This window comes from Chiloscyllium punctatum, chromosome 5 (genome assembly GCF_047496795.1).
Source record: "Chiloscyllium punctatum isolate Juve2018m chromosome 5, sChiPun1.3, whole genome shotgun sequence".
Classification (NCBI taxonomy): Eukaryota; Metazoa; Chordata; class Chondrichthyes; order Orectolobiformes; family Hemiscylliidae; genus Chiloscyllium; species Chiloscyllium punctatum.
In genome coordinates, this window is record NC_092743.1 from 142,679,152 (window position 1) to 142,694,386 (window position 15,235).

Genomic DNA, 15,235 nt, shown 5'->3' on the forward strand with positions numbered 1-15,235 from the left:
AACACTTTCTCTCTGTTTATGCCGACTTGACCTAGAGTAATCAAAGATCTCTCCCTCACCTCAATATCTGCCATGTCCCCCTCCATGATGAATACTGATGCAAAGTACTCATTAAGAATCTCCCCCATTTTCTCCAACTCCAAGTGTATCTTTCCTGCTTTGTCCTTGAGTGGGCTAACTCATTCCCTAGTTACCCTCTTGCTCCTTATATACGAATAAAAAGCTTTGGGGTTTTCCTTAACCCTGTTTGCTAAGGATATCTCTTAATGTCTTTTTGCCCTCTTAATTCCTAATTTCAGATTGTTCCTACATTCCCAATATTCTTACAAAGCTTCATCTGACCTCAGTCACTTAGACCTTATGTATGCTTCCTTTGCCTCTTAGCTAGTCTCACAATTTCACCTGTCATCCATGGTTCCATAATCTTGCCATTTCTATCCCTCATTTTCATAACATATCTCTCCTGAACTGTCATTCCCTTCAAACATCTGTTTCCAATCTACATTCCCCAGCTCCTGCTAAATTTTGGTACAGTTGGCCTTCCCCTAGTTTGGCACCCTTCCTTTAGGTCCACTCTCTCTTCTTTGTCCATGAGTATTCTAAAACTTGCGGAATTGTGATCACTATTGCCAAAGTAATCCCCTACTGAAACTTCAACCACCTGGCTGGGCTCATTCTGTAACACCAAGTCCAGTATGGCCCCTTCCTGAGTTGGATTATTGATATATTGCGCTGTAAACCCCTCCGGGATGCACCTTATAAATTCTGCTCCATCCAGACCTCGAACACAGTGAATCCCAGTCAATGTTGGGAAAACTGAAATCTCCCATCATCACCACCCCTGTTGCTCCTACATCTATCTATGATCTCTCTGCATATTGTACCTCTATCTCCCACTCACTGTTGGGAGGCCTGTAGTACAGAACCAACATGGTTACCGCACCCGTCCTATTTCGGAGCTCTGTCTATATTGCCTCACTGCTCAAGCTTTCCATAGTGATCTTCAAAATTTTCTGATTGTGCAATATTACAGGACTTTTATCTTACTGAAGTGATAAAACCAAAATTTATTGTTGTATTGAAAGCTTTATTCACATTTGATTTCTTGAAAAGTTTGTGAAAGAATTATATAGCCCCTCTGAAAATTTTAATCTCCTTGACCTTGGTGTTCAAAGTGCTGATGGATTGAAACTCCAATGCATCTGAAAGCAGTTTGTTGCTCCAAGTTAGCTTTTATTCCAGATTTTATTGAATTAACATCCCACCATCTGCATTGATTGGATTTGAGCCCATGTCACCAGAATGTTAACCTAAGGTTCAGGATTGCTAGGTTCGTGGAATTACCACACCACTGTCTTCCCAAAATCATGCCAATAGTATTGTTAAACGAATGTATTTGGGTGCCAGTGCTAAATATTTAGAGCCAAAGCAATAGTTAATATATCACAGAACAGCAGAAATGCCAGCAATGACCGGTTTGTTTCCATTGTTTCTTCCAAGCATTTTCTGTCTGAAACTGGCCTTTCGTTTCAACACTGTGTTCAGTATCTGGATATTGGTAACTTGAAGTTTAGAATGGCTTCTTCTAAAACCTTCAGCTAACTTCTCACTCAGTCTGTGAATATTATTGGTTATTGCGCCAACTGATACATTAATTGACTTCAAATCACAGAGTTGGTAGAGAGGAACAATTTTGTAGTGTGACTAATTGTTTTAACATCTTGAAGTTTTATTCCATTAGTTTGTTTATTTAAAGAACTGCATCTTCCATACTGAGCAATTATAACAATTTATTTATTTTCAAATTGTGTATTATATAATGCTGCTGTCAGTTTAACAAACTATTCTATCAGGGTTTTACAAGATTTGGTCTGATATGCTTAGTCAGAAATTGAAATTACTTTTGAGGCCCACCATTTTCATCAAATACTGTTTTATTTAAATCTCTATTGTGAGTTCTGGTCACAATTTCTCAATTTTTCATTATATACAGTGTTGTATGTCAAAGCTCAGCATTTATCGATTGGAAATCAAAAGAGCAAGATAATACAGGTGAAATGTTTGTATAGATTTCTTAGCTGTGATGGCCATAACTATATGGGCCTCATTTATTCCACATGAGAAGATTTGAAAAATATTAATTTTCTTGGCACAACAATAAATAAAAACTGAATTTTTCACCCAACGTGTCTCCATTTCTTTGTCAATCGCATTACTGTCACAGTTACTTGCCGCTGCTTGTTAAGAATAGACTTGAGAATCATCAACTGGTGGTGCACAGTTTCCTGCTTATGTCAGCAGTGAAAATGTGGGGAAAGAAAAGAGAATTCCGTATCTCCACAATATCATTTTCAACATTAGTGATTGGTTCCTCTATTTTACCTCAAACAATAAAACATCAAAACCGTGTTTCTGCTTGAAACCAATGCTGAGGATACACAATATTTTCTGTAGTCAGGTGTTCAGAAACAAAATAAGCTTCTGCAGACATTAACAAATTTAATTTCGTTTTTATATCAATTGTTTAGCCTTTGTATTCACTCAGCTTGGTTTCTTTAATTATAGAATGTATTGCCTTTTAAGAATAGATTTTGAGGATCTCAATAGTAAAGTACAATTGCTGAAATGTATTAACAGTATTTAAACTGCTGAATGAAACTTCTGCTCAATGACTTGCTACTGGGAAAAAAAAAGATTCGCTTGAAGGTAGCTATGTGTCTAAGGGTATGTGGCTTCATTTGAAAATACGAATGTACTAACATATGCATTAAGAGCAGGAATAGGCCACCCACTCTCTTAAGCAAGCTCTTCGTAGAATAAGATCAGCCACAATCTTATTAAATATTCCTGAAAATCTGTGATAACATTTCACGCCCTTGTTTATTAAAAATTTATTCCTGTCTGCCTTAAAACAATTCCAAAAGTCACATAATTGAAACACAGAGCAGAAATCCGAAAGCTTGTCCTCCTTTGAGAATTCTCCTTGTGTCTCTTAATGGACAACACCACTCTATATTTTGAATAGGTTATCCCTAATCTTTGAATGTTCTCACAGGAAGAAACCTCCTTTCCATATTCATCTTGTCAGGACCCTTTTGGATCTTGTGTTTCAATCAAGTTAACTTTTACTCTTCTAAACTCCGGTGGATGCAACTTAGCCTGGCTGACCTTTCCTCGTAGGCTGACCTGCCTCATCCAGATGTTGGTCTAGTAAACTTCCTCTGAACTGCTTCTTATAACCTTCCTCCAATAAGGAAACCAATATTGTGCGCAGTACTTCACTTTATAACTGAAACTTGACCTCCCTACTTTTGTATTCAATTCTCATGGCAATAAAGTGTACCATTCTATTAGCTTCCTTAATGACTTGTTGTACTTGCAGACTAACCTTTTGCAATATATTCATTTGGATACCCAAATATCTCTGCATCTCAAACGTTTGCAATTTTTCAACATTCAGATAATGTGCCACTCTTATTGCCAAAATTAACTTTTTTTTTATTTTCCGGATTACATTCCATTTGCCAGGTTTTGGCCTATTCACTTCATCTATTTGTAACCTCCTTATGTTGTATTCACAACTTGCTTTCCCATCTACTTTCGTCATTAGCAAATATAGTAACCATTCCTTCAGTCTTTTCATCCAAGTCATTGATATAAATTTTGAAAGATTGAGGTCCCAGCACCTTTGGCATACCACTTGATACATCTTGCCAACTAGAAAATTACTCACGCCTACTTTGCTTCCCGTTTGCTGGCCAATTTTTTATCCATACCTTGGGTAGTAGGTTACTAATCACACCATGAGCTTTTACTTTCTGCTGTTTGTAAAATACCTTATGGAAATCTAACCACTGCATTTGCTGGTTCCTGTTTATTCATTTTAGTTCCTGAAAAAAATCAATAGATTGCTTAAGCATGATTTCCCTTCCAGAAAACCATGTGGATTGGATAGTATTGAATTAGCGATATAACATAACTAGTAAACATGTCATTGATTTTGGGACGAGAGCTATGCAAAATTAATGGTATCCTAAACTACGGAGAGGTGTCACCAACTAGAAGCAACACATCATTATGCAGTTCTTTTTCCAGCACATAGTTTGCATCTGCACATTCCTTACCTAATCCACTATTAATCTTTTAAGGCAAGTTCCAGTGATCAGTTTCCAAATCTATTATTAGATTTGCATTTACTCTGACAGACTTTTCCAATTCCTCCTTTCTTCCTTTTATTTCTCCCTTTCCTTTTAATGCATCCCTCCTTTCCGTTTACCTCTTCCCAGATTTTTAATGACTGTGTAAACCGTTCAGGTTTCCTGTTCTTGCATTCCCATCTGTTCTTGAGTGCAATAAAAATTGAGAATTCATTGTCCAGTTTCTCTCAAAATACTTAGTTGTCATCTTTGACAATCACAACCCAAGTCAACAGCATTTGCTGCTTAGAATTGTCTAAAGACATAGTTTTTACTTTCACGTGATTTTATTTTTAGCTACATGATTTGGGATAATTGGCTAAAAATTGCAGCATTTGATTTCAGTTGAGGTTTTTTAAGCTTGTTCTCCAGAGGCTTGGATGTCCTATACTGGATAGGTTTGCAATGCATTACCTATACCTATTTGGTGAATTTAAGTTTTTGCCAACCGAATGAAGTTTCCTTTATCTTTGGATATTCAAACAGAATTATTTAAATTTGCCATAAATGGCAGTTGTGCACACTGTTTGAATATTTGTCTCCTTCACCTTTTCTTGCATGGAATCAAACCTTTGAGCATTCTTTCCAAATCTGTTTAAGAAATGAGTGAAAAGATCATACTTTAAGCATGTCAAGCTGTGCTAATGAGTTGCTTCAGTTGATAGCTGTAAAACATAGAACCATCTCCAAATGCCACAGCACAATTTGTATGCTTAAAATAGTCTGGTGTATTATGATTTTAAGAAGCTGGACTTGATGCAACATAAGTTTGATGAAATTCTCCGGCATTTGAAAACAGGGTTGAAAGAAGCAGAAGGACCTGTTTCTGCTGAACATTTTGGGAAGAATGAAGAGCCAATTCAGCCATCTGTATACACAGACATAGGAGCAGGTAATTTGAGATTCCATTACAGGAAGTCCTATATGATTAGATACTCAAAAATAATTAAATATAGTATAAATGTGTTGGGTAGTTTTTTAAATGGGGGTATAGGATATAAAATGCTGAGTAAATATTCAGTGTATTAAAAATGACAAGCAAAGTTTGAAAGGTGACTAATGTACTGAAGTCAAGTATAAACTAAATCAAGTGCTACAGCTCCGTAGCATAAGGTACAATGAGCTAAAATGCCAACCTCAGACTTTAAACAAACTTGTCAAATTGTCTTTCTGTAAGAACAAAGAGGAAAAGACCGATCAGCCCCTCAAGCCTGCTCCACCATTCAATGGGATCATGGTTGATCTGACATTCCTCATGTCCACATTACTTTTTTTTTGCCATAACCCTTGATTCTCTAACTGATCAAGAATCTAACTCAGCTTTAAATATGTGCAAGGCCTCTGCCCCCATAGCTTTCTGTGGAAAGGTGTTCCAAAGACCGACAACCACGAGAAGAAATTCTTTCTCCTCATGATTGGTGCCCCTTTATTCGAAGACTGTGCCCTCTGGTCCAGACTCTCAAGTGAGGGTAACATCCTGTTAGCATTTACCCCATCGAGTCCCTTAAGCATCCTGTATGTTTTAAGAGATCACACCTCGTTCTTCTAACTCCAATGAGTATATTCTCAACATATTTAACTGTTGCTGATAGTCCAATCCCTCCATACCAGGGATCATCTCCTGAACCTTCTCTGAACTTTCTCCAATGAAATGATACCTTTGCTTAAATAAGGGGACCAAAACTGCTCAGAGTACTTCATTAGACCATAATATTTAGATTTATTGTCTCCCATAACAATACAGTGATTTTCTTTTTGTCTTATTTGCAAAGTGTCACCATGCTCTGGCACCATCTTGAAACACTGAGCACAATGAGATTTTACTGCAGTAGAGTTCATCTTCCTCTCTATCAGAACAGAATTAAGCAGTTTGGCTCATTGAGGCTGTTCCACCATTCGTTCATGGCTGATGTGTTTCTCAACCCCATTCGTCTGACTTCTCCCTGAAATTCTTGATCTCCTTACTAGTCAAGAACCTATCTATCTCTGTATTGAATATGCTCAGTACGTGGCCTCCACAGACTTCTGTGGCAATGAGTTCCACCAATTCACCACCCTCTGGCTGGAAGAATTCCTCCTCGTCTCACCAGCATCTTGTACGGTTACAGTAAGACCTCCCTATTCTTATACTCCAACCCCTTTGAACTAAGGGCCAACATTCGATGAACTTTTCTGATTGTCTGCTGCACCTGTGTGCTAAATTTGTGTTTTGTGCACAAGTATCCCTTCACATTTTTAGTAAACATGTTTTGCTAATAAATTTGTTGTGAGCATACAAGTTGAACACCTTAGATTTTTTTTCCTCTGGGAAGCATAACAGGCGCAATATTTTAAACTGATATTACTTTATAAAATAACAAACTTGACCTGCCATCTCCATGAGCTAACGAATGGCCAGTGCAGCACACAGTATTACCTATATAGGCTGTAAAGCAAAGATAAAGGCTGTTAGACCCATCCAGTTCATATGTTTAAGCTGTACTGGAGCCTATTTCCATCATTTCTTGTCTATACCTACGATTATAACACTTTTGTTTTCCATCATGTGATTTTTTAGTTTCTCCTTAAATGCCCCTTTCATTCCCTTTGACCACGCCCTGTGGTAGGAAGTTTCTCTGGAATTCCCTTGAGGATTTTGTTTTGGTGATTGCCTTATATTAATTATCTCTAGTCGTGTCTTTTCCACAAGAGAACATATTCTATATCCACTCTTCTCAAAACTTGTCTTAATTTTAAACACCACAATTGGTAAAGATATAATGCATGTGTTTTAATATAAAAACAAATATTATGACTTCCACAAAATTATATTATAGCAGCTGTAATATTAAATTCATGTGAAAACCACTCAATCAGCACAAAAGTTCGATGTCATTTTGACAGTTCTATCACATCACATTTCATCTGTATTTTGGCGAGAGAGGGGTGATTCCTTCTCATTGATACTGTAAAAGCACTGCTGCTAGAACCTCCAGCTGTATATCTGCACTTGCTTTAGAATTCTGAGGTAAACCTGTGTGACTAAAATGAATTGTCATTTTGAACGCTGTTGCGAAAAAATAATTTCAAACATTCTGTTATTGCACCACTTTGAATTGCATTGAAGGCAAACTGTAAACATCAGATAAATTGTTCTGATTACTCAGGATTTTGCATCTTCAAAAATATTTTGTCATTACTTCTAGATTGTTTATGATTTTACCAACTGCATGATTTCTAACTTGGAACTTTACCAAATTTCATTTGGTATCTAATCATCCCGACAGACTCCAGCCTTCTGCTTGGTATAGCATGAACAGTACCCTCCCTTCAAAGGTTTTCTTTTTGCAATCTCTGTCTACCTAACAGATTGGAAATCAGTGTCTTGTCTTGCACTGACATGGGATACTAAGTGCCAATAATGAAGTTGATTCTTGTTCTTTTCTACCAGTATTCTTCTTGGTTTCCCTTCGTTGGTGTTCATCACTTTGGCTTTTAAATATTTTTAAATACGTTCTATTTTTTTTAATCCAAACTAGCCCATGTTTTGCTTCCATTGCACTTATATGTTAATTACCAGTGATTGAACATACATCTAATTACAACATTTATTTGAAATGTTTACTCAGATAAAACCAGTCAAACCGTCAAGCCTGTTTTCAGACATATATACCCTTCTGTTCTACATTGTGTTTCTATCATTTCAATAAATCTCCTGGCTTTTGCTACACTACAGTCATTTGCTCACCTGCATTCAGCAGAATTGATTGCCTTAAGACTTGTGACCAGTCGAAATTAAAACAGTTGTTTCTAATAGTTAGAGACCAGAGAAACAATTCAAGTGCTATAAACCTCAAATTGGCCATCAGGTTTGTAACTCACCTTTATTAAGATTACCCAGCCTGGAATTAATGTTTAGCAGTGGATTATCAAAAATTAAAGAAGAAAATAAATTACCCAACATTTTGTTCATTACACGCTATTAAGTACAGAACTATTTAAATTGAAGTTGTTTCTGTGAGAAAATCTGTTCTTTTAGAGGCTGACAAAGAAGAAACAGAATCAATGCGAGCAGATGTGACTCCGGCGCCCCTCAAACGCATACCAGGTTGGTATCTTTGCTGCTTGAAACATTGTTATCCCAAATATTTAAGGAGGATTGATAGACATGAGCTGTAAAATCAATAAGGTAGGAAACTTGATAGACCTTTGGTAGAAACAGCAGATGATTACAATGATGCCAAAAGCATATGGCCATATATCTGAAAGATTGTAGAAACATAAAATTTTATAAACTATTTGTCATGCCCCTCGTTATAGGCAGTATAATAGATATTAGATTAGATTAGATTACATACAGTGTGGAAACAGGCCATTCGGCCCAACAAGTCCACACCGACCTGCCGAAGTGCAACCCACCCAGACCCATTCTCCTACATTTACCCCTTCACCTAACACTATGGGCAATTTAGCATGGCCAATTCACCTAACCTGCACAGTTTTTGGACTGTAGGAGGAAACCGGAGCACCCGGAGGAAACCCACACAGACACTGGGACAATGTGCAAACTCCACACAGACAATTGTCTGAGGCGGGAATTGAACCCTAGTCTCTGGCGCTGTGAGGCAGCAGCGCTAACCACTGTGCCACCGAACCGCCCCTAATTTTTATTCTGTGTAAATCTGACTGTTACATTGTTGAAAATGCATCCATTTTCAAGAGATGTGACTTCTGGCTATCTTAAGAAGAATTCACAACAGTTCGTTTTCCTCCTTGCAAAGGACCCAATGAAAAACCGACCCATTTCAATTAAATATGAAAAGATACTCTCATTTGCTTTTTAGTTTTTGGAGTAGACTGGTATTGAATAGGAGAGTGAGAACACAAATTTTAACATTCAAATACAAAGCGATTTGTATCATACAGCACATTTTAAAATATTTCTCAAAATCCCAAGATGCTTCACTGGAGCACCAGCAAATAAAATTTGTTAACTTTTGCACGAGTTATTTGGAGAAGTAACCAAAAGACGTTATGTTTTGTGGAGTGAAGAACCAGAGAAGTTTTGAGAAAGATTTCCAGAGTTTAGGGCCTTGACAGTAAAAAGACAAAGCTGCCAGTGGTGCAGTAATAAAAAGTCTGGGAAGTATAAGAGGCCAGAAGTAAAGTGCAGAGATCTGGATGAGTTGTAGGGCTGGAGGAGATTGCAAAGATATTGGGTTCAAAAGTTTCCTCATTGAGACATGTTACATGAGAGATCATATAGCTCAGTAAGTATGTGATCATTTCACAGAATTTTTGAGTTAGTAATAAATCCATACATTTAACTCCATATTTTTCGGACATACTTTCAAGTAAGGTGTTTATTAAAGTTTTGCAAGAATATAATTTGGTCCTCAAAAGTAGCCGAGTGCACGTTTTGAATGTTGGCATTTGTACAAGTTTTAGACACACGCACATTCTTTTTCTCATAATTAAGTAGAAGAGCCACCAATGGAGGAAGGGCCAAATGAATATGAGCAGGATGAAGATTTCAAAGATGCTGAAACAGGTGAGCTTTTGTAAACCTATTCCTGTTTACATAAAATAGTTAGGCAACATATCTCATCATATTTCATCCCCATATGAGCAAGAGTTAAGATCCAGTGTATTTTCGCAGGTTTGCACAGTGTATATGTAAGTCTTGCCGTCCAGCAAGATCCCAAGTTAATTTATCTGTTCATATGTGCATTAAATGTCAGCAGGTGTAGCATCACTTTTGAAGTTACACAGTGAAAAGCTAGTTGAGCTTCCCTTGTATTATCCAAATAATTTAATTTGATATTTTGCAGCAGTCTTCATAGTGGAGGATACTGTAAACATTCCCAAAGATATAAACAAAGTGTTAACAAAATGAAAGGTCATGGAATAGTTTCTATTACAAGGGACAAAGTATTTGACAAACTAATGGGACTGAAGGCAGACAAGTTGCCAGGACCTGCCATTCCTTTCCCAACAAACTTTAAGGAATTGGCTGCAGAGATAGTTCTGGAATATTCCAACCAATGTCTGCACAATCTGTATTTCTGGACAGTTCCAGAGGATTAGAAAACTGTGCATGTGTTGCTGCTCTCAAAGGGAGGGAGACAGCAGGAAACTGGGCTAGTAAGTCTAATACTTGCCGTTGAGAAAATGCTAGTCTATTTAGAAAAACTTAATGCAGTCAAACAGTTTCAATCAATATGCGTTTGTGAAAGGGAAATAATTTTTTTGACATGCTTGGGTTCTTTGAGGACATAAGCCATGTTGTTAAAGGAAACTGATAGCTATAGTGTGTTTGAATTTCTAGAAGGCATTCAATAAGGTAACACACGAATGATTATTAAACAAGGTCAGAGCTTGTGGTACTGTGGATAATGTGAATTAAATTGAATTAGGTTAATAGTCACACATACATGAGTAGAGTGAAAAATTTACAAGTTGGTACTTACAGTACCATCTTAGGTACAAAGGTAGCTAGGTACAGAATCCTTGGTACAAAGCAGAAAAATAAGGAATGCAAAGTTGGAAAATTTAAAGATTATAGTCCTCCTTACAAAAAGTAGAAAAACAAAGAAATGCAGTCAAGAGTTCAACACTACAGTCCACATGTGCCTGGCATCGCACTCCTCACGAGGGTTCGGCTCTGAGCTACTCACAAGGGCGAGGATTTGGCTCCGCACTCCTCGTGAGGGCTTAGGCCTTGCAGGCCCTCACCCCTGTCACCAGCCTCACCTACTTGCAGTTGCTGCCTTGCAGCCTGTTACTCTTCCTGCCACTACCTCAGGCTGCCTGCTGCTGCACTCCCGTGCTGGTACTGCTGAGTCCCCAGCTGCTTCAGTGCTCTGGATCTTGAAGAAGCAGTGATGCTGCCAACTGCCAGAGTTGTGTCCAGGCACACTAGCTGCTTCATGGCTGATGGTCACAGCTCCCAGCTGCTGCTGTTCTGCCGCTGCCTCTATAACAGGGCTCTCAACAGAAAGTAAATACAGCAAAGAAACAAATTAAAAATAACTTAAGGGAGACAAATGACTAGAAAAACAGTTGAAGTGGACAAGCTGTGGCTCAGGAGCCCTCCTCAGCCGCCATCTTATCATGGGTTGAGGATTAGTTACCATGCAGAAGACAGAGTCTCGACTAATGGGTATTTTCCAGTTTGGAAAGACTTAACTAACAGTGCCACAAGGGTCGGTCCAAGGACCTAAATGATTTACTATCTATATTAATGACCTGAAGACAGGGACAGTGTGATGTATCCAAGTTTTGTACTGAGACAAAAACAGGAGGGATAACATGTTGTGATGAAATCTGCAATGGTATGTAGGCACATTGATTGTGGGCACAAACTTGGCAAGTGGAGCTTTATGTAAGGAAGTGTGATATCTTGCGTTATGGCAGGAAGAGTCACAAGGCAGAGGATATTTAAATGGAGAGAGGTCCCTCAACCATGCAGCCTAGAGGGATTGGGGTGTTCTAGTGTATAGAAGACAAAGTTTGTTTGCCAGTGCAGCATGTATTCATCATGGGATATGTGCATTGACCATGTGCAAACCTATAATGACTTCCAGGGTTTTGACCCCGGATCAGTGAGATGTATTCACTTGGAGGGGAGTGTGTTGGTGTGGTCCATTAAGGCAAATTATATTTATTGCTAGGTGGCTAGAGTTAAAAATTGGGGTAGCTTTTTACAACTGTGTGCAGTGTGTTCTTCTCCAGTACCGTGTACTGTTTTGTTCTGATTTGAGAGAATATATTGACATTAGACACAGTTCAAAATAGTTTCACTGGACTTGTTCCTGGGATGAAGTGGTTGACCTATCAAGAACGGCTAAACAGGTTAGTCTTTATTTGTTAGACTCCAGAAGAATGAGTGGTGATCTTGAAGCATTCTTTTGGGACTTGACAAGGTAAATATTGAGTAATATTTCCACTAATGGGAAAGTCTCAAATTAAGGGACATTGTTACAGAATAAGGATTCCCAATAGAAATGTGAATGAATTTATTCCCTCACAGGTAGGGAATGTCTGGAAATCGCTACCATGGTTGTGGAAGCTAGATCACAGCAAGCATTTAAAAAGGAGATAGATAGAACATAGAACAATACAGCACAGAACTGGCCCTTCGGCCCATGATGTTGTGCCAAACATTTGTCCTAGCTTAAGCACCTATCTATGTACCTATCCAATTGCAGCTTAAAGGTCACCAATGATTCTGACTCTGCCTCTGCCACTCCCACAGGCAGTGCATTCCATGCCCCCACCACTCTCTGGGTAAAGAATCTACCCCTGACATCCCCCCCCCTTATACCTTCCACCCTTCACCTTAAATTTATGTCCCCTTGTAACACTCTGTTGTACCCGGGGAAAAAGTCTCTGACTGTCTACTCTATCTATTCCCCTGATCATATAGATCTTAGAAGTACCAGGAGTTGTTAAGGGCTTTGATGAATTCACGTGGCAGAGTTGAGGCCAGGGCAGATTATTCATAATAGAATAGATTCGTGGGATGGGCTTGAGAGACTGAATGACCTATGCTTGCATGTCTTCCAGTGATCAGCTTACATAGATCCAGAAGATTGGGACTATTTCCTTGGAGAAGGGATTGATATTCAAAATCACCACGGTCTGAAAAATGGAGATGGAGAGAAATTGTTCTCATTGGTAGATGGCTCAAGAGCAAGAATGCACAGATTGGGGGTCATTGGCTCAGGTAAAAGTAGGGGCATGAGGGAAAATCATTTGTACACAGTGATTGAGATCTGAAAGGCACAGCTTATGGAGGAGGCAAATTCAATCAAAACAATCAAGTAACATTGCTCTGCAAAGGAAGAATCTGCAGAATTATGGGGTAAAGGCAAGGCAGGGATAAGTTTCTCCTTTTGAGAATTGACGATGGTATGATCGGTTGAATAACCTCCTTGTGTACTTCAAAAGTTTTGTGTTTTGAGAGAGATATGAAAATTTTGAATGGAAATATATGTCCAAAAACATCTTGCAGCTGAAGGAATAGTTACCTTGATGTAGTCATTCAGGCAAAAGTGATAATTAGGTTCTGTGCGGTTGGATCCCACTTCGTCCATGGATAATTGACAAGGTGATCACATTTGTTGGGACTGATTGAGACATTAGTATCATGGAATTTTTGTGACAGCTCTGATAAAGCAAGGCCTTTCTGCTGCCTTGTGAGCATAAAGGATTCTCATCACGACTTAAAATAAACTGCGGGGAGTCCCTGGTGTCATGGTTGATATTTATCCTTCAATTAATACCAAAATAACACATGGTTGTTAATAGATGACCATTTGAGGGAGCATGCCACACTTCCTACATTACATCAGTTCAACACTTAAAATGTCTTTCATTAACTCAATCTCAGGACATCCTGAAGTTTTTTATAAAAGCCATCCTAGAAATGCCAGTCTTTTTGCAGTAGACAGACAGGAGGCTGGAAGAACACAGCAAGCTAGGCAGCATTAGGAGGTGCAGAAGGCAAAGCTTCTGGTGTAAGTCTTTTTCAGGACTGAGGGTAGGTGTCAGGGGCAGTTTGGTGGAGTGGAGATACGAGAAGACAGCTAGAGGGTACAACTGGGTTGGTCAGTGGTAGGAATGAATCCGGTTGGTGGCTGGGAGCAGTGGTAGGGAGGGAGGAGGGGTTGGGAAGTGAGTTGGGGGATGGGGAGGGAGGTTATTTGAAATTGGAGAACTTAATATTAAGTCCTGCGGACTGTAGGCTGCCCAGATGGAAGATGAGGTGTTGTTCCTCTAGTAGGCACTGTGGTTTGTTTTGTCAATGGAGGAAGTCAAGGATGGTCATGTTGGAAAGGGATGATTGGGGAAATCGAAATGGGCAGTGACTGGGAGGTCTGGTCAACCCTTGCAGTTCCAGCTGCGAGGCTCGGTGAGCCATTCCCTAACTTTACATTCGGTCTCTCGGATGTAGAGAAGACCACATTGGGAGTACCTGATCCAGTAAACTAGGTTGGAATAGAGGCAGGTGAACAGTCTCACCTGGAGGACTGTTTGGGACCCTGGATAGACGTGAGGGGTGTGGGAGGGTGGGGAATAAGGATTTGGTGGGTTTACCAAGGACTATCTGAGTGAACGGTCCTTGCGGAAGGCAGTGAGCGGTGGGGAGGGAAAGGTTCAGATGTTCTTGGTGGTGGGGTTTAGTTGGAGTTGGCGGAAGTGTTTAAGGATAATGCAAGAGACTGGTGGAGAGGTAAGTGAGGACAGAGGAGACTGTCTTTACACAGTGCATTGCTTCCTCTGAAGGGTAGACTAGATTGTGTTTATCACTGACTGCAGTTTAACATGATGAAAGAAGACTGCTGTGGAGACTTAAAAGTAGGACAGGATTGTGGATAGAGTTTGGTGTTGGTGATGCACGAGATGGTCCTAAAGATGATATGATACATATCTGGGAGAGGGAAATTATTATAGAAAGGTATAATCATCTGTGAACGTGCAAGGGGCAATGGAGGCATCCACTGAAAGATAAAAATTGAAAGCCATTAAGAGGAGAGTGTAGAAACTGAAGCTGATTGTGAGAGAAATCAAAAGCTTAAAGAATTGGGGAGATGTTCCCAAGAGGGAGTAATAAATAATAGTTCTTGATCTCTTGATCATCTTGTCTGTTCTTTTCAATAGTGTGTTTAATGCTGCATTCCCTCTGGGTTGTATATGTGATTGATGAAACATATAAATGTAAATGCAGATGCTTATACGGTGGCTTGCTTCTAGATGAAGAAATTGAAATCTGTGCATGAGATTCAATTTTAATAATCTAGTAATAGAATGCAAGGTTCTGCTTTCCGTTTGCAGATGAAGTTAGAGATGAAACAATTGAGCCTGTACCTGTGGAAGCAGACACTCGAGGTTTGTACATCGCTTTTAATTACTTAATTAAAATATCAACATTCCATTCCTTAAATAGAATTCTTTTTGAGTTTAAAGTGGTAGAAGAGGAGATCATGCATTTATGTGCAAAGATCTTTACTGATTATAAATGCTCTGTGTGATTGTTTCAACTGGATGTTGTATCC

At 39.0% G+C, this 15,235-nt stretch overlaps 1 protein-coding gene across 16 annotated transcripts in view; it reads left to right on the plus strand.

Annotated features, from left to right (window-relative positions):
• Positions 1-15,235, plus strand: part of unm_hu7910 (un-named hu7910) — a 230,793-nt gene that overhangs the window by 81,586 nt on the left and 133,972 nt on the right. For 14 of the 16 annotated variants that reach the window (XM_072571572.1, XM_072571573.1, XM_072571565.1 and 11 more), the window contains 4 exons: positions 4,996-5,088; positions 8,215-8,283; positions 9,655-9,726; positions 15,015-15,068. In XM_072571572.1, the coding sequence (XP_072427673.1) occupies positions 4,996-5,088; positions 8,215-8,283; positions 9,655-9,726; positions 15,015-15,068 (288 nt within the window). The remainder of the gene's footprint in view (positions 1-4,995; positions 5,089-8,214; positions 8,284-9,654; positions 9,727-15,014; positions 15,069-15,235) is intronic. The other 2 variants (XM_072571569.1, XM_072571559.1) reach the window with 1 other exon arrangement.